The sequence below is a fragment of the Marmota monax genome, unplaced genomic scaffold (assembly GCF_021218885.2).
Source record: "Marmota monax isolate L192 unplaced genomic scaffold, Marmota_monax_Labrador192_F-V1.1 WCK01_AAM20220418_F8-fsc00021, whole genome shotgun sequence".
Classification (NCBI taxonomy): Eukaryota; Metazoa; Chordata; class Mammalia; order Rodentia; family Sciuridae; genus Marmota; species Marmota monax.
This window is the reverse complement of record NW_026695228.1, coordinates 14,695,777-14,715,008: the sequence shown is the minus strand read 5'-3', so window position 1 is coordinate 14,715,008 and position 19,232 is coordinate 14,695,777. Positions and strand designations below refer to the sequence as shown.

General features: G+C 42.5%; 1 protein-coding gene across 7 annotated transcripts in view; it reads right to left on the bottom strand.

Moving 5' to 3' along the window:
* Trak1 (trafficking kinesin protein 1) overlaps positions 1-19,232 on the bottom strand; it is a 127,042-nt gene that overhangs the window by 84,975 nt on the left and 22,835 nt on the right. For 5 of the 7 annotated variants that reach the window (XM_046436393.2, XM_058576616.1, XM_058576618.1 and 2 more), the window contains exon 2: positions 9,389-9,583. Coding sequence is in view for 5 of the 7 variants with exons in the window: in XM_058576616.1 (XP_058432599.1) it covers positions 9,389-9,583 (195 nt within the window). In the remaining 2 variants the exon portion in view is untranslated. Of the gene's footprint in view, positions 1-9,388; positions 9,584-17,088; positions 17,230-18,352; positions 18,460-19,232 lie in introns of those variants that run through there. The other 2 variants (XM_046436392.1, XM_046436388.2) reach the window with 2 other exon arrangements.

The window sequence follows — 19,232 nt, the reverse complement described above, 5'->3', positions numbered from 1 at the left end:
ACCCTTAGCGATGCTAGTGAAGAGAAGAAGAGAGAGACCTCAAATTACTAGCATACGGGATGAAAAAGGCAATATCACAACAGACACTTCAGAAATACAGAAGATAATCAAAAACTATTTTGAATCCTTATACTCCAATAAATTAGAAGATAGTGAAGGCATAGATAAATTTCTTAAGTCATATGATCTGCCCAGATTGAGTCAGGAGGATATAGAAAACCTAAACAGACCAATATCAATTGAGGAGCTAGAAGAAACCATCAAAAGACTACCAACTAAGAAAAGCCCAGGTCCCGATGGGTATACAGCAGAATTTTACAAAACCTTTAAAGAAGAACTAATACCAATACTTTTCAAGCTACTTCAGGAAATAGAAAAGGAGGGAGAACTTCCAAATTCATTCTATGAGGCCAACATCACCCTGATACCTAAACCAGACAAAGACACTTCAAAGAAAGAAAACTACAGACCAATATCTCTAATGAACCTAGATGCAAAAATCCTCAATAAAATTCTGGCGAATCGGATACAAAAACATATAAAAAAAATTGTACACCATGATCAAGTAGGATTCATCCCTGGGATGCAAGGCTGGTTCAATATACGGAAATCAATAAATGTTATTCACCACATCAATAGACTTAAAAATAAGAACCATATGATCATCTCGATAGATGCGGAAAAAGCATTTGACAAAGTACAGCATCCCTTTATGTTCAAAACTCTAGAAAAACTAGGGATAACAGGAACATACCTCAATATTGTAAAAGCAATCTATGCTAAGCCTCAGGCTAGCATTATTCTGAATGGAGAAAAACTGAAGGCATTCCCTCTAAAATCTGGAACAAGACAGGGATGCCCTCTCTCTCCACTTCTCTTCAACATAGTTCTCGAAACACTGGCCAGAGCAATTAGACAGACGAAAGAAATTAAAGGCATAAAAATAGGAAAAGAAGAAATTAAATTATCACTATTTGCAGATGATATGATTCTATATCTAGCAGACCCAAAAGGCTCTACAAAGAAACTATTAGAGCTAATAAATGAATTCAGCAAAGTGGCAGGATTTAAAATCAACACGCATAAATCAAAGGCATTCCTGTATATCAGCGACAAATCCTCTGAAATGGAAATGAGGACAACCACTCCATTCAAAATATCTTCAAAAAAAATAAAATACTTGGGAATCAACCTAACAAAAGAGGTGAAAGACTTATACAATGAAAACTACAGAACCCTAAAGAGAGAAATAGAAGAAGATCTTAGAAGATGGAAAAATATACCCTGTTCATGGATAGGCAGAACTAACATCATCAAAATGGCGATATTACCAAAAGTTCTCTATAGGTTTAATGCAATGCCAATCAAAATCCCAATGGCATTTCTTGTAGAAATAGAGAAAGCAATCATGAAATTCATATGGAAAAATAAAAGACCCAGAATAGCAAAAACAATGCTAAGCAAGAAGTGTGAATCAGGCGGTATAGCGATACCAGACTTCAAACTATACTACAGAGCAATAGTAACAAAAACAGCATGGTACTGGTACCAAAACAGGCGTGTGGACCAATGGTACAGAATAGAGGACACAGAAACCAATCCACAAAACTACAACTATCTTATATTTGATAAAGGGGCTAAAAGCATGCAATGGAGGAAGGATAGCATCTTCAACAAATGGTGCTGGGAAAACTGGAAATCCTTATGCAACAAAATGAAACTGAATCCCTTTCTCTCGCCATGCACAAAAGTGAATTCAAAATGGATCAAGGAACTTGATATCAAATCAGAGACGCGCCGTCTGATAGAAGAAAAAGTTGGCTACGATCTACAGTCGGTGGGGTCGGGCTCCAAATTCCTCAATAGGACACCCATAGCACAAAAGTTAATAACTAGAATCAACAAATGGGACTTACTCAAACTAAGAAGTTTTTTCTCAGCAAAAGAAACAATAAGAGAGGTAAATAGGGAGCCTACATCCTGGGAACAAATCTTTACTCCTCACACTTCAGATAGAGCCCTAATATCCAGAGTATACAAAGAACTCAAAAAATTAGACAATAAGAGAACAAACAACCCAATCAACAAATGGGCCAAGGACCTGAACAGACACTTCACAGAGGAGGACATACAGTCAATCAACAAGTACATGAAAAAATGCTCAACATCTCTAGCTGTCAGAGAAATGCAAATCAAAACCACCCTAAGATACCATCTCACTCCAGTAAGATTGGCAGCCATTAGGAAGTCAAACAACAAGTGCTGGCGAGGATGTGGGGAAAAGGGTACACTTGTACATTGCTGGTGGGACTGCAGATTGGTGCAGCCAATTTGGAAAGCAGTATGGAGATTTCTTGGAAAGCTGGGAATGGAGCCACCATTTGACCCAGCTATTCCCCTTCTTGGTCTATTCCCTAAAGACCTAAAAAGAGCATGCTACAGGGACACTGCTACATCGATGTTCATAGCAGCACAGTTCACAATAGCAAGACTGTGGAACCAACCTAGATGCCCTTCAATAGACGAATGGATAAAAAAAATGTGGCATTTATACACAATGGAGTATTACTCTGCATTAAAAAATGACAAAATCATAGAATTTACAGGGAAATGGATGGCATTAGAGCAGATTATGCTAAGTGAAGCTAGCCAATCCCTAAAAAACAAATGCCAAATGTCTTCTTTGATATAAGGAAAGTAACTAAGAACAGAGTAGGGACGAAGAACAGGAGAAGAAGATTAACATTTAACAGGGATGAGAGGTGGGAGGGAAAGGGAGAGAGAAGGTAAATTGCACGGTAATGGAAGGAGACCCTCAGGGTTATACAGTGGAGGGGGTAGAGAGAGAGGAGGGGAGGGGAGGGGAGAGGTGGGGAGGGGGGAGGGTGGATGATGGGAAAGGCAGCGGAGCACAACAGACACTAGTATGGCAATTTGTAAATCAATGGATGTGTAACTGATGTGAATCCGCAATCTGTGTATGGGGTGAAGGTGGGAGTTCATAACCCACTAGAATCAAAGTGTGGAATATGATATGTCAAGAAATTTGTAATGTTTTGAACAACCCACAATAAAAAATTAAAAAAAAAAAAAAAAAAAAAAAGAATTAAGCAGAAGAGATCAGAAAAGAAATTATTCCAGGATGAGGAAAATCATGGGAGAAATCTATAGGGCAGAAAAGAACATTTAAATAACTCAAGAAGGCCAGCATGGAAGGAGTGTATGGAATGAGGGAAAAATTACTACAATGAGACTAGAAAAGGAAAGCAGAGGACAGGTCTGAATAATGGTCTTGTAAGAGTGATCAAGAACTTGAGAATTTAGCCTAGGAGAAATGGGAAGCTACAGGAGGGCATTCAGCAGGAAAGTGGCGAGATCAAAAGATGCAGCTCATATGTTAAACTGCTTGGTGGTTCTGATGACAAGAAACTGGAGAGACTAAGAGGGGAAATGTCCAGTTGGTGGCTGGAGCTAGGATACAGGATGGCAAGATGACACGTAGACACGACAAAGCTATATTTTGGAAAAATAAAAAGTAGCACTTGGTGTGGGAATGCAGATCAATGAAAGGAGGACCAAAAGGGAAGAGAATTATTTGAGACCTCCATTGATTTGTAAATGCACAGATTGGATCCGAATTTACTTTCAGCAAGTGAAAAGTTTTGGTTGGTCTTAATCCTATCCTTTTATGATATTAAAAACAAAACAAAATTGAAACCTCCTTCATATGATAGGCCCACAAATATAAAGTTTTATATCCACTGGCCTACTACATTTCCCACTCCACCTGTTCTTCTCTACTGCAGGCAAAATTCAAAGGACATTCAATAGCTCAGTTCATGACATAGCTTGCCATTCCTTTAACCCACTCCTGTATGTCTATTAAACAATATCATATAAAACAGAATGTGTTACTCCAGATGCCTCTCCTAAAATGAATAAAGAGGAATAAATATATTTCTAATGCAAACATTACACCCTTCATCTCAAAGTAATCATTAATGAAAACTTATGTCTTATTCCTGTGTGCTGCTAAACCACATCTTTTTCAACATACACATTTTCAATTGAAATTATGCTTCTAATTGCAACATTTTGTGCTTACTGCCATTAGAGTATGTTGTATCTGTCAGAGTTCAGTCAACACAACAGATACCACTCTCTTTATTCAAAGTATAAATCACTATAATAAAGAGAATTATAGGTCTACCCAGATTTGGAAGGATTGAAAGGTCAGAGAAGTCACCACTAACAAGCTAGCCTGTATCTTGCCCTCTGGAAGAGAAGAGAAAATACATCATTATGTCCACCTAATTATCTAGAGCCTCCACTGAATTGGATGACTTTGGTGAACATGCACATTAAATATAAATATTTTAATGATCTGCTCATTCTGAAAAGTCCACTAACAAACTAGATATAAAATCAATGAGTCAATATCTATCCTCTATCTATATGACATTGAAATAAATTTTCACATCTTGTTCGTCCCAAGCCATTTCCTGAAAGTCAATGTAGAATCATAATTATGACAATTTCTTCTTCCAATGTGATTTTACAGGCGCCCCCCTCTGCCCACTTGGAGAATTTCCCTTCCCCCACTCCTCTGGCCAACCATAGTGTCCTACAACTGCAAATCTTCATTTTTTTGGTTATGCTTCAATACCATGTGAGTTCTGTAAGTCAGGTCTGAACTTTTTCTTCTTTTGGGTATTATGAAACCTACCCTAGATTTTTTTCCTCATTAAAACAACTCATGATCATTTAAATAGATTTAAATCATAAAAATATTACTTTTATCCACATGGCTACCATGTACTATATTTTTCAGTCCTTTGTATAGATTCATATTTTCATCTGGTATTATTTTCTGGCTCTATTCTCTAACATTTCTGTCCTCTTAACCCACAGTATGGGTCTGCTGGTGATGAATTATATGGCTTTTGTATGTCTGAAGAGTCTTTATTTTACTTTTGTCTTTGAAAGGTGCATTTGTTGGGTATAGAATTCTTGGTCAATAGTTATTTTTTCTTTCATTATTAAAGATGTATTTCAGCTTGAATTGCTATTGATGAAAAACAATAACATACTCAGGGATTTGTGAATCCTCCTGGATATATTCATTAATGAGATTCATCAAATTGGGGGAAAGAATCAACCATTATGTCTTCAAGTATTTTTTTCTGTCCTCCCTTCCCTTAATTTGTCTTCAGGCACTCCAAGAAAATGCATATTAGGGCTGCTTGAAGTTGTCCAACAGCTCAATGGTGCTCTATTAATTTAATTCTGAATATTTTTTTCTCCATGTTTCATTTCAGATTTTTTTAGCTATGTCTTTAAATTCACTAATCTTTCTTTATAATATTTGATCAGACATTAGGAGTTTTTTCATCTCTGATGTTCTAGTTTTAATCTCTAGAAGTTCGATTGCCTGTTTGCATATATTCCATAGAGCTAACATGCCCAATCTGTCCTCTGTTTGTATATATTCCATAGTGCTAACTAACATGCCCAATCTCTCCTATAGCTTTTTGAATATAAACAGCACCAGTAGAATACTGTTTTAATATCCCTGTATGCTATATCTGACATCTGAGTCAGTTCTGTTTGGTTTCATTGATGGCTTTTCTTTCCTCTTATAGATTGCATTTTCCTGCTTATTGGATTACTTGAAAGTTTTTAGTTAGCTGCTCCTGTGGTTTGTATGAGTGCCCCATAGCTCCATATCTAAAGGCCTGGTCCCCAGAGTGGTGGTCCCAGAAGGTACTGTGGACCTTTAAGACATGCCACTTAGTTGGAGGTCCCTAGCTCATGGGGAACAAATCCTCAAAGAGAACTGTGGAACCCTACTTGTTCTTTTTTCTCTACTTCCTGGATTATGATGTGACCACTCACTCCAACCTGCTCTTCCATCATTGTTATCTACTGCCTTCATCAGAGGCCAAATCAGTGTGCTGCCCAATCCTGGATGTGAACTTCTAAATTGTGAACTAAATAAAGCTTTTCTCTTTATAACTTATTTCCTTCCATTATTTCTCTACAGTAACACAAAGCAGAAGCCAAATATTATACATTTTATCTTATTAGATACTGACTATGTATTTTCATTTCTATACTTGTGCTTTGTTCTGGAATGCAGTTATCTTGAAATAACCTGATTATTTTAAACTTCACATTTGAGATTTGGTAGGTAGAATTGTCGAGAGCCATCCATAGGCTATGTGTGGACTACATTGGCATTGCAGCCTAGTAAAAAGGAGAATATGGTGTCTGAGAACTTCTGGTGGAAATTTTCTCTGGCAAAGACTGCCCAGAAACATTGTGAGTCCTATTCAAGCTCGTCCCACAAAGCACTGGAGATGGGGTGACCTACCGTCGCAACATAGCCACTCAGACATGGGTGTGACCTGCCAAGATGCCAATGAACCTGCGGACTGTAAGTCATCAGGATGCAAGACTCCACTCCTGAAAACTTATCCCTGCCTTTCATGTACCCCCTAAATAAACCACAGGAGCCACTTTTTAACTGTTCATCTCCAGTTCCTGTGTGGGCTGGACCTATCAGACACTCCTAGCTCCATTTAAACTATAATTCTGACTTGTCTTATTTCTTCACTAATTATTTCTGACTTTTCTTCTCCTGTGACTTATACCCTCCTGGGCAGGAGAAACACCACCCCCACCACCCCACCCACCCACCCCACCTGGCCCCTGGCACTGGCAGCCTCCCCATATAATAACTAAATTTATCTAGAGATAATTATTCACCATCAGTTAAGCAAGATTCTCCTGAGTGCTCTATCCAATGTCTTGTGAATTACAACCTTTCACAACATGGCTAACAGAGAAAAATACTAGTCTTGGCCACATGCAGTTTCTGTGTATTGTTCCCACTAGTCTTTTGTAATAGTTGTTTCCTATCTTTGGGCACAGTCCTTGTAAATATCCACTTATCAGTAACCTGGTTAAAAACAAAAAACAAAAAACTCATGTCTGAGGTATTATTGTTGTTTGAAGTCTGATCTCTCAAGTTTCGAAAATTTCTGTTCATTATATTTTGGTCAGTTTTCTAGTTGTTGCAGACAGGAAAGGAAATCTGTTCCCTAATATCTCATCTTGGTTAGAATCAGAAAGACTCTTGTCTTACTAGTAGTGATTGCAAGATGTAATAAATTGTCCTTCATCTTTAAGGGAAGGCCATCTACATAATTCATTTTCATCCCGTTCTTCTTAGAAATGCAGAAAAATTAAAGACCAGGGGAAAAGCCTTGTATGTATCAGGAAAAATAATGCTCTTTCAAAACCTGCCTTAATTCATCACTCAAAGTTTTTCTTTTGAAAATATACCTAATTGTCATATTAATTTATGCATTTGCACTTATCCATATGTTTTTGATTAAATGATCACATCATTATTTCATTTCCTTCTTAAGTGATCAGTTGCAGGAATAATATATAAAACATTCTTCTTGTGTGATAGACATTAGTTCTGCTCTCTGAATATTTCTGAATCGTCGTGTTCCTGGTCTATGATAAGATTGCACTTCTGGATCTACTTGTAGGTAAATGGCATCGTGTGATTCTTTCTGGCTTACAGTGAGCAGAACTGTTCGTTACATGTGACTTTCAAGTCAAACATTTGTCATTGTAAAATCCATTAGAGTTTACACTTTAGAGAGTTTAAGACTAAATTTCTGAGTAAATTAAATAAATATACTTCTTTGCCAAACCATGATGAATATGCAAGAAAAATATGAAATAAACCACTATAGTTTTAAACCCCTGATAAGTAGGGTGTTGCATGTATATTATTTGTGTATATGTATGTATAACATAGTATAATTTAGACTTCTTACTGAAACAGCTTATAAAAAATTAAAATGTTGCAATTAAAGTTTTACTGTAATATCAAATACAATTCTACTTCCCTTCTAAAAAAAAAAAAAAAAAAAAACCAGCCCTGCCCAACTATAGACATTTGATAGGGATGCAATGAGGCAATTAGTGTGAAAGGTCTTTGAAAACTGTGTGGTGCTGCTCTTGGATGGTGTTCCAATTATACCGTGTATCCAGTGATTATTCAGAGTTATGAGAAGGAACTTAGGGAGCCTCCCGTGGCAGAAACAGCCATAAGGGGTACTACAGAATCACAGGAGGGTCATCTATGGAAGAGTAAGTAACAGAGAGAGATTTCTCAAACAATAATTGTGTTGTGGATTCTACTGTGGATTTAACAGTTGAGGCAAATACAGAACACACCAAGGATCTTACTCTGGACTTGCTTTTCTGTGCACAATACCACATTTCCATGAGTAAGCTAGAATGAGCTTCGTAAACTCGACAAGATACATGAGTCATTCAAAAGCCTATGGAATATTCTATTTTTATTGAAACTGATTTTCTGCAGTGTTCACAAAGTAACTAGGATTTGCATCAGGTATAAAAACACAGGTCAATTTAAACAAATTTCCCTCCTAATACGAAAGTATCTAATAGAGAAAACCTGAAAATGGCCTCTGATACAACCTAAAAAATAAACCTGTAGTTCCAGCCTGTTTATTTTAAATGATCTCAAAACTTTAAGAAAATTAGAAAAACTGGTCTGCATTAGTAAAAAATTTTAGAGATGCATCATAAGCTGGTTTGGAATCATGTTTTCTCCACATAAAAGCAGGACTGCTGTACTCTTTTTTTAAAGGCTGATGCAATGATACATCAATATGTAAATCACCCAGCTGGCATGAATTTCTAAAGAGTGAAACTGCTTCTAAAAAGCTACCTCTCTAATAAACTTCAGTTACCAAAATTAAGTATTAATTATTAATTTTTTTAAATTTGTCACCTTTTTTGAGGTCTACAATACCAAGTGTCATCTCTTGTCATCCTGACTACTGAAAAGAGCTCTCCTAGTGTACTGCTCACCCTACCAGGTATAAGCTCTGCAGCCCGAAAGCATCAACGGTTTCCTGCTGCAACCCACAGCCCGACTTTCCCAAATACCAGTTCAAAGAGCTTCTCAGTTGTCACCCTTGGCACATGTCTCATTAGGTCCCTCAATGTCTCAAATACCTTTAATTTTAAATGAGACAAACTCCTTCCCCATAGGAGTTTCTACGTACTCAAGTGGTCCTCTGATAAGAAGCAGAAATAGGAACATTTTTCAAATTTGTCAGCTAAAAGAAAGTGAGTTCAAATGAAAATCCTACTTGGTCCATGCTGATCTAAAACTTCAGAAGATTTAACATTCAGACCCTTTCTGTGGTTAACCCACAGCCACATCAACCTTCCAGAGAAGGCAGGCTGTGGGACAGTGTGACCAGTACCGGACCTCACCTGAGGTGGCGGCTAAGAGGGAGCTACATCAGAGCATCAAAGGGCAGCTACTCACGGAAGTATTTCAGCGTCTCCTCGATCTGCTCGGTGGTGAGGTCGATGTTGGCGTCTGGGGAAAGGAGAGGCGTGTGGAGCCAGTCGTCGTGGTCATAACCGTAGATGGTGTCGGCTCTTAACTTATAGTGGGGCAGCTGCTCCTCCAGCAAGCTGATGATCTCAACTTCTGGAAGATCGGTGCTATTGCACACATCTAGAGAAAGGAAGAGAAAGGAGACTGAGAAAGGAGAGTCCACTCTGGCTGAGGCCTTGCCACCATTGGTTAGCTACACTTGTGACCTGCAGTGGGTCTTTGGTCTCACCTACAGCACAGAGAGGCCAATCAAGGCCACATCAGACTTAGAGTTATGGGGAAGAGGTGTGGGTAGGACCTGGAATGTCCCCTAAAAGCTCCTTCCTTGAAGGCTTGGTCTCCAGTGCAATAATGTTCAGAGGTGGGGAAATGACTGGATCATGAGGGCTCTTATGCTGAATGGACTATTGGGAGGGGTGGAAACTGTGGGAGTAGGGCCTATTTGGAGGAAGCATGCCCTGGAAGGGTATTTCTTGTCCAGGGTTTCTTTCTTATTCTCTCTCTCTGCTTCCTGTTCACCATGAGGCAAGCAGCCTTGCTCCACCACACTATTCTACCATGATACTCCACCTCGCCCCAGGACCAGAAGCAATGGAGCCAGCTGACAACAGCTGGAAACCTCTGAAATCACGATCCAAAATAAATCTTTCCTTTTTCTTTACCTTTTCTCAGGTATTTTGTCACAGCAACAGAATGCTGTGACACAGATTGCTAAAGGGTATAGAAATGCAGTTGGCTAGGAAGAATAACTTTGAATATTCTATAGTACAGTAGGAGGACTGTCAATCATAATTAATTATATATTTCAAAACAGCTAGAGGGGATTTTGAATGTTCCCAACATTTAAAAAAATGAAAACCATTTGAAATAATGTAAATTTCCCTGATCTGATCACTGCATGTTATATACAAATTGTATTGAAAAGTGACACTGTACTTCACAAATTGTACAATTATTATATATAATTTAAAACTGAAAAAAAAATTTTAACTTAGAATCATGCATGCTTATTGCCAAGATCTGCCCAAGACAATTGTTACTGTTAAGTGTCCACCGACTAAGAACGAAAGCCTAAATTTGTGACCTTCATTCTCTGGGCTAAGTCTTTCTTCCAACCCTTTCCCCTACTATCCTCTCCAAGTACCCTACATTTTAGCCAAACCAGTTATAACTTAACCACTATGCCTAACTTCTTCCTTTCATTCACTCTTTAACCATTCAAGCCTTCCCTTCAGCTGGAATTTGACCTTCATTTAATTTATCTGTTCATTCATCCACACTTCCTTTCATCCACCCATTCATCCATCCATCCATCCATTCATCCACGTGTCTCACAGGAGACACAATGGTGAACGCAGCAGTCCCGGCTCCACCTTCCTGACACGCTCTTACAGGGCATCCTTTAAGACAATGACAATGACAGCAACAGGAGCCTGCCCCTCAAGGCACAGTCTGCCAGGCTGGTGCTTGATCTTTCCAAACAGAACATTCTCTCTTCCCCTTTCCATACTCACACAGTATTTTGTCAGAACTTCTGTTACTGCACTTATTAAGCTGTATCTTCTGAGTAGTGTAGTATCCGACTCCTCTTGCTGTAAGATGGCAATCTGCCATACACAGCTGCCCTTGATCCACCACCTGAACCCTACAGTCCCGGGCCCAGGCTGAGCCCAAGGTGTACCCAACAATGCCTTCGATGTTGAACCAACTCACACAAAGTACAGAAACGCAGCACTTGTGACTAAATTATAAACATGACAATGTGGCAGACATTCCTAGGACACAGACCCTACTTTTCCACCCCAGCACTTACTTATCAAAGGAAAAGTATGGAGAAGGAATAAAATGGATGGTAATGGGCGAATGATAATTTTCTGTCAATTCTGACATCAACCACTTTTTCTGCCCATTTCGCAGAGGCATTAAGGACCCACCATGCTAAATGGCCCATGGGGCAGTAGTGGTCTTTTAAAATTTTTGAACACATATTAATTATACAAATTAATAGTTTCATGGTGATGTTTCCACACGTGTATACATTGTGCATTAATCACGTCTGCCTTCCCTCTACCCCCTCGCTCTCCTCTCTCTCCCTCTAACTTTGAATATTCTATATTCAAACCCAGAGCAGTGGTCTGGCCAACCCAGAGCTAAACCAAGCACCTACGGTGCACACAGGTGGAAAAGAGACAAGAGTTAATTCAGTCTTCCCTACTAGAAATGAGTCTTCAACAGAGAAACACCAATTGAAAGATTAGACTACTCTGGGGGTCAGATCTTGATGAAGGTGTTGTACCACGTTCTTGCCTTAAGAAGAAAGCACAGGTGGGAACTGGGTGCAGGTGGAGGACCACACATGATTCTGTCTCCAGCCTTTCCAAAGAGAAAGGGCAGGGGAGAAGACACGCTCAGAATCAAACCATCCAACACCATAGGGAAATGGGGTTGCTGAGGAAGGACTGAAATTATGAGGTGTTCCCAAAACATGGAAGGTGGAATCAAACTAAAGGAGAAAGGAAGGAGGAAGTCAGGTCCTAAACACAGGCGCTGCGCCAATGACTGGCCTCCGCAGTAGTGGGGGAGGCAGCTGTCAGAGGGAGCAGGAAGGCCTGGGGCCAGGATTCTCTGGAGAAACAAGGCAGGGACAGCAGGGGAGGCAGCTTCTCCCCTCCAGCCCCTGCCAGAGCCAACGCCAAGCAGACAGCAGACGAACACAGAGAGGCCAGAGCCCAGAAGAGCAGCCGTGACAGTCGCCCAGACTCCTGCCTCCTTTGTGTTTAACAGGAAGGTCACACAACAGGCAAAGATGGGAGGTGGGAGGAGGAGAGGGGGGAAGAACCACCACAGGGAAAGAGAACCTACAATTAGGGGTTGTCACCCTTTGGGCAGCAGCCTGCTGGAGACACTGCCAGCCCCCACATTCTCCAAAGCCCCACCAGCCCCTCTCATTCAGCTCCGTGTGCAAAGCTTTACTGCACAATGCTTTCATTCAGGATGTCAGTGTGGTTTTCCAAAGTGCTAAGGAGCGTTAATGATTAGAACAGGAGGACACTCAGCATTTTACTTGGCTTTTTAGGAAACAGTTCAATCCTGGAGGGTAGACTGCACCTGAACACTTGGGAAAGGTCACAGTGTGCACACTTGGCACTTCAACCAGCCAAAAACCAGGACAGACCTGCGGAAGCTCCACATCCTCCCTTGGACAGAGTGGTAGCCCCACTTCAAGACGATTTCTCTGGTTTCTTCTCATTTCCCACCAACAAGAAGACACCACCCAAAAGGTTCAAGACAGGCCCATGAGAAGTGAATAGTTTCTCTTCTCATTCTCAAGTGAAGATGTTCCCACAGAGCTCAGCTCTAGGAGAGGACTTCCAGCTATAATACAACCACCATCTGAGAGAGGGGACCTGGGATCAAGGCATGTGGGTGCCAGTCACAGCATCTCTTGCCTAAACAAGCATCTTCTGACCAAACCATGCTCCACAGCAACTCTGCAAAAGGTAGAGCCAACCTGTACCCAGGAGAACCAGGCAGGGGACCAGCACATTCCTGGATGACACACCAACAGGACAGGCGGTATCCTCTGGTGTCTGGATGCTGTGTGGTGGTGGGAAAGGAAACAGAGTCCAGAAAAAAATATATATCCCTTCTGAGATCAAAGTGTTACTTGTGAACACAATGTCATCTGCTCAAAAGCTGAGAGTTGACCTATCCTTCCATGTTTCCAGGGTTGAAGATCAACATATTTACAGTGTGGGTCTTGGTGCCCCAAGAGAGGTTGTTTTCCTTTAAGCATGTGATGACGAGTGAGATAAAGTATCAAAAGGGAAGGCTGTGCCAAAATGCTCTGTTAAAAAAATTTTATAGTTGATTTTTCCATAATGTGGCCAGCCATACAAATGTCAATAAGTTTTCAGCTGCTTGGAAGGCCCAGAGAATTGGGGCACAGAAAAGATGACGCCCCTAGTGACTGCCCCAGGAGCTATCCTTGACTTTCAGAAGGCCCAGAGAACTCTTGTGGAAGTAGACACCACCTCAGCCTCAGTGAGAAGGTACACCAGCGGCCTGAGGTTGGGTGAATGTAACACAGGAGCTGTCAAGAATCCCCCAGGAATGCTGTTGACATGCCACCCACCATGCACTCTCGGCCTTCCTGGAAACGTGGGATATGGATGTTATTTGCTGGGTTTTACAGCCTGCAAAGCTGAAATTCACAGGAGCTGTGGACTGTCCTGTTGGTCAAGGTCACACGCTAGCTCAGTAGTGCATTTTGTCTGAGAAGTCTCAGCAGCTGACTGGAAGCCCTGCCATCGCCCTGGCACCTGCTGCCCATCTTCTGGGAGGGCGCATGTGAAACACTGGGCAATTCCAAGGACACTGTCATCAACAGGAAGCTTTTGTTCTCAACAGGTAGAAGGCTTCATATGTGTGCTAGGGATGGTGGCTTAAAACACATGGGCAAGTTAGGGTGGTGCCAGAGTGACCTTCGCTTTCAGAACTCAGCAAGCAGAGCCAAGAACTGAAGTAACTTATGTGCAGAATCTCGGAGGGCCAGTGGCCTGTGTAGGACAGCCCAGTCCCTCTGTGAAAGCTTATTAAAGCTGATAATGTGAAGGGACACTGCCAGCCCACATGGAAGAAAAAAAAACCCTTTGTGCTCTCTATGGTCATCATTTCCCCACAGCTCCAATTCACATTTTTAACAAGCTATAAAAATGTGTTCTCAGCCAGGCGTGGTGTGCACCAGTAATCCCAGCTACTAGGGAGCCTGAGGCAGAAGGATCACAAGTTCAAGGTCAGCCTGGGCAATTTAGGCGAGACCCTGTCTAAAAATAAATTTTTTAAGAGAGCTGGGGTGTGTAGCTCAGTGGTACAGTGTCCTTGAGTTTGGATCCCAGTGTCATGAAAAATAAAAAACAAAAACATGTTCTTAGCTAAATCTCAAATGAAAGCAACAATTTCCTGATTGAACTCAAACCCCTACAGGTCTTTGCTTCTGGCAGATCTGTAGTAACAACAACCCCAAGCCCCACTGACCCCCACTCCAGCCTGTCAAGCCATCAAGCTCAGCAAGGCAGTTAGAGGAGACTGACCTCTCAGTGTCACCTCCTTCCCCGTGGTTAATTGCCATATTGCTGCTGGCACCATCATGGTAGGCCATGATTTAAAAACCTCCTTAGCTCCCTATGAAAGTCCTCATAATTCAGCCTGTGCCTTCCTAGAGCAGAGGCCACTGCCAGTTTGCCAATATCCAGTCTCTGACTCTTCCTTTTAGCAAAAACAACCCCCAAGGGATGGATGGCCCTTGGTCAACCCACTAGAAAATATATTTCCCAGATCTCCCTGCAGGAATGGGTTCCCACTTCCCAGTTACCAGGAATGAAACAGAGCTTCCAAGCCATGGCCTTGCCACCTGTCTAGCTGCAGAGCTGAGCTGCCAATGGAATCGGCTTTGCCCATACAAGCAAAGGAATCCCAGGGATGAAAATTCGGTGGAGATGGCACTCCTGAAACACTCTGCACCTGAACTTTTAAGAGAAAAGGAAGTAACATCTACCTTATTCAGGCCACTATGCACAATCAGTTTGGTCTCTGGTAAAGCAGCCTTTTTTATCAGGCTAATCCTGTGCTATGTTCTCCAAATTTCCTTGATTTAAGCCAAACCAACTTCTTGCCATTCTCTAAACATGTTTTTTTCACAAATCTGGGTTTTTACACCAGCTATTTTAACTGCCTACAATGCCCTTCACTGCCCAGCCAGCTCCACTCTAAAATATCACTCAAATGTCACCCTGCATTTGCAAAGCCTCGCTCAACCTCTCCCCTCTGGCTACCACAGCACTCAGTGCATAAATGATTCCAACACAATGTTAGCAGTGTTTTCTCCACATGTCTTCCCTACTAACTGTGAGCCCCTAGGGGGGAAAAAGGGCTCTGAAACACCCTTTTATATCTAGCCTGGCCCTTAGCACCTTGCTGAGCAAAGGTAGGACTCAGAAGTGCTGCATGCATACAGAGCAAAGGGAAGGAAAAGCAGATCCACGCTGTCCACCCCCACCTACTGCAGACGCCCAGCCTTCAGCACAAAGGAAGTGCTGTCATCTAGTGTCAAAGTTTTTCCATGCCCCTCCCAGTATCACCCTAGGTCTTTGTCCAGCATGGAGGAAAGCCCCGTAGGAAAGTGGATGGCCCCTCCATCCTCAGCAAATGCCAACCCAATGCCCACCATTCTTACAGCACCACTTTAGGAGCAGAACACAATTCTTCACCTCTTGGGAGCTATAACCTTTCTGAGGTTTTTCCCAAAGCAAAAGGTTTAAAATGGACCCTCCTTCCAAGATGAGGGCTTCATTAGTTCTGCCTGGGAGGCGGGAGAAAGTGCAGGAGACTGTGAGGCATCCAGAGTGTCTGGGGCTATAGTCGCAGATCTGTCCATCCCATACCTCTCCAGGCTGGATCCTCAGCCATGGAGAGAGGCTAGAAGGAGGACCCTCCATCTAGGGATTTGTACTGATCAGGTAACATGCCAGATTGACAAACCTGTCAGTGCCCAAGACAATGCTTTCTTACAGCAGAGGCAGAACTCAAAAAATTTAAAAATCAGAGAATCTCATGTCAAACTACAAACCCCTGGCCTCTGGCCCACCTCTTCTGAACCACAGTTCAAGTGGGTGACTCTGGATGGGGGCAGGTGGTTCTGATGGGGTTTCTGGGCCTATTCCTGCATGCCAGAGCTCTGGTCCCAGGAGAACAGAGAACTGCAAGTCCATGGGAGGGGGCAGAGTATGCAAACACCCCTGAATACACACCCAGTCTGCAGGATATCCGAGAAAACACGGGGGCTGGGAGAGGGAAGGAGACAAGAAGAGCAAGAGAAAGGGTTTGGTGAGAGGAAATTCTGGCAAAAGAGAAGGGAGAAAGAGGAACAGAAGGGCACAGAGGAAAGGAGACAGAAAGCCAGGGAGGAGGCAGAGTGGAAGGAAGCCAGCACCCGGCCGCCACCTGCTGGAGATGGCCCTGACTGCCAGCAAGAGCACCAGGCTAGGAGTCTGGAGAATGGGGTCCCACTCCCTCATGCTGCCCTCACTTCGTCCTATAGCCCTTCCAAGTCATGCCTTCACCACCCTGGGACTCAGTTTCCTCTTCTGTAGAACAAAGGTATGAAGCTGAGGAAAACTCCCTTTCCCCTCTAAGTTTCTCTGGGCAGCTGGAGCACAGCTGCAGGTTACAAAGGTCATGTCTGAGGGCAGCCACCACTACAGCACTTCCCTGCTCCACGAGGAGACAGCCCCCGGGCCTCTACAGCACCTGGGCCTCCACAGCCCCCCGGGCCTCCACAGGCCCACTTCTGCTGAGACCAGGAACTGTATGTTTATAGGAAATCCTCTGATTTCTAAATGCTAGACACTAATTTAGAATTTTTTTTTTAACCCCTAAGAGGAAAAATATAGATGTGGGTTACCATGCCTACCCCATGCCTCACTCTGGGAGGAATGGGAGAACATCATGGACTACATTAAGGACAACACTCAACATGTAAGACCCTTCACCATCAAGTAAGGACACAAAACAGAGGCCCACCTTTTTTCCTCCCCATCCCTACCCCACTCCATTTCTTTACCCACCAAGTTCCCATTTGGCCATAGGGTGGAGAGCGAGGAGTGAGACCTGAGGCTCGCATCCGAGGACGTTCTGACTGGAGGCAGCAGCCCTCTCCTTGCCCGCTTCCCTGGGCAGTGACTGCGAGACACAGCAATGTTCTAAAGGCTTCACAAGACTCCTCACCCACTCAGACACTTGCAAACCACTCTATACAGACTTGGAAATGATTCCACTTTCTGGAAACTGTAAGGATTAAAGGGCACAGACTCAAAGTCACACAGAGGCCATGTGGGTCCCAGAGACCTGTGTAATGCTCTATAACTGGTGTCTGACGGATCACCTTCTAGAAGATTCCTCTTCTAGAAGATTCCATGGGCTCATACAGTTTAGAGTCTCACCTAGGCATCTTCGGTTTTTCCATATCAGAAAAGTTGTGATTCCACAAATTACAGAGAGGCCATGAGAGCAAAATCACCCTGACTCAACCACCTCAGTTAGTGGAAAAGAACACCATGCTCAGAGAAGGTAGAAAGTGACCACGTATCACAGAGCAAACCAGCAGCACACGGGAGACTGTGCCAGGATGTGCTACAGGTCCCACCCAGCAGAGGCCTCTGGAAGCAGCACAGCTCCTTCAGATGCCAGTTCATTCTCACCACTTGCCCTGCTCCCAGGACCCTGCCTGGCAACCACTAAGTGCTTGATAAGGATGTGCTGGGCCATGCAAAGCTCCTGGATCTGTTATTGCAGCTCATTTAATCTCCAAAACCAATAGGCAGTGCAGGATGAGGCTTAGGAACATATTCTATAAGCTAGGAAAGCACAGTCCAAAAGACAGAAGGGGAACCCAGCCCCTGTGAGATTCAGAGACATGCCAAAGTCTCCGCTAAGCAGCAGCAGGACTGGGAGCCAGGACCTCAGCTCCCACCTGTCCTCTTTAGCACACCTCCCAGCTCATTCTCCAGCCAAAGGGGAATGGGTACAAAATCTCCCTTTTCTATTCCATTTCTATGGCTCTCCGCTGAGAGGCAATTCCACTGTTCTTCCGAGAAGGGACAGAGAAACCTATTCAGAACTGAAAAAAAAAAAAAAAAAAGCCAACAGAACTATGCTTGAGAGACAAAAACAAACACTTGACCAGGAGTTCTCTGGAACAACTGTGGCCTTAATTACCACCAGAAGCCATTCTGTCTAAGGAAAGGCTAAACCAGTACACTGGTTCAGCTCCAGGCAGACTGGTGTCAGGCACCCCGTTAACTCACAGACCCTGGCTCCAAGGATACATACCCCAACAGCAGCAGCTGAGCAAAGGCGGCCAATCCACTCAGGTTGGGTGCAGCAGTGAGAAACAGGGTTTCCATCATGAGGCAAAAGGGCACCTTGTGCAACTGAACATGGCACAGTTCACTCGGGCACACGGGTTCATTGTGTAGCAACAGAGGCCAAGCAGGGTCAGGGAAAAGTGAAGGAGGAGAAAGTCTGCTATAGAGGCTCCAGAATGTCAAAAGCAAAGTCTGTGTTTCTTAGAAACAGTAGTATAGGAATCCACAAAAGCAGATGATAATTATATTACAGATTAGAGTAATTCCAAATCTCTCAGCTATAAAACCAGAATTGTAGAGAAACTGATTGATTGATTGATTGATTGATGTTGGGGAGTTAACCCAGGGGCATAATACTACTGAGCTACATCCCCAGTCCTTGTATTTTTTATTTTACCACAGGGTCTCACTACTTTGCTTAAGATTTCCCTAAGTTGCTGAGGCTGGCCTAGAACTTGCAATCTTCCTGCCTCAGTCTACTAGGTCACCGAAATTACAGGTATGTGCCACTGCACCCAGCAAAATTTATTTTAATTTCTATTTTTTAATTGATTTTATTTTTTAAATATATGACAGCGGAATATATTACAATTCTTTTTTTTTAAGAGAGAGAGAGAAAGAGAGAATTTGTTTTTAATATTTATTTTTCAGTGGACACAACATCTTTATTTTATTTTTATGTGGTGCCAAGGATCAAACCCTGCGCCCCGCGCATGCCAGGCGAGCGCGCTACCGCTTGAGCCACATCCCCAGCCCACATTACAATTCTTATTACACATATAAAGCACAATTTTTCATATCTCTGTATATGAAGTATGTTCACACCAATTCATGTCTTCATACAT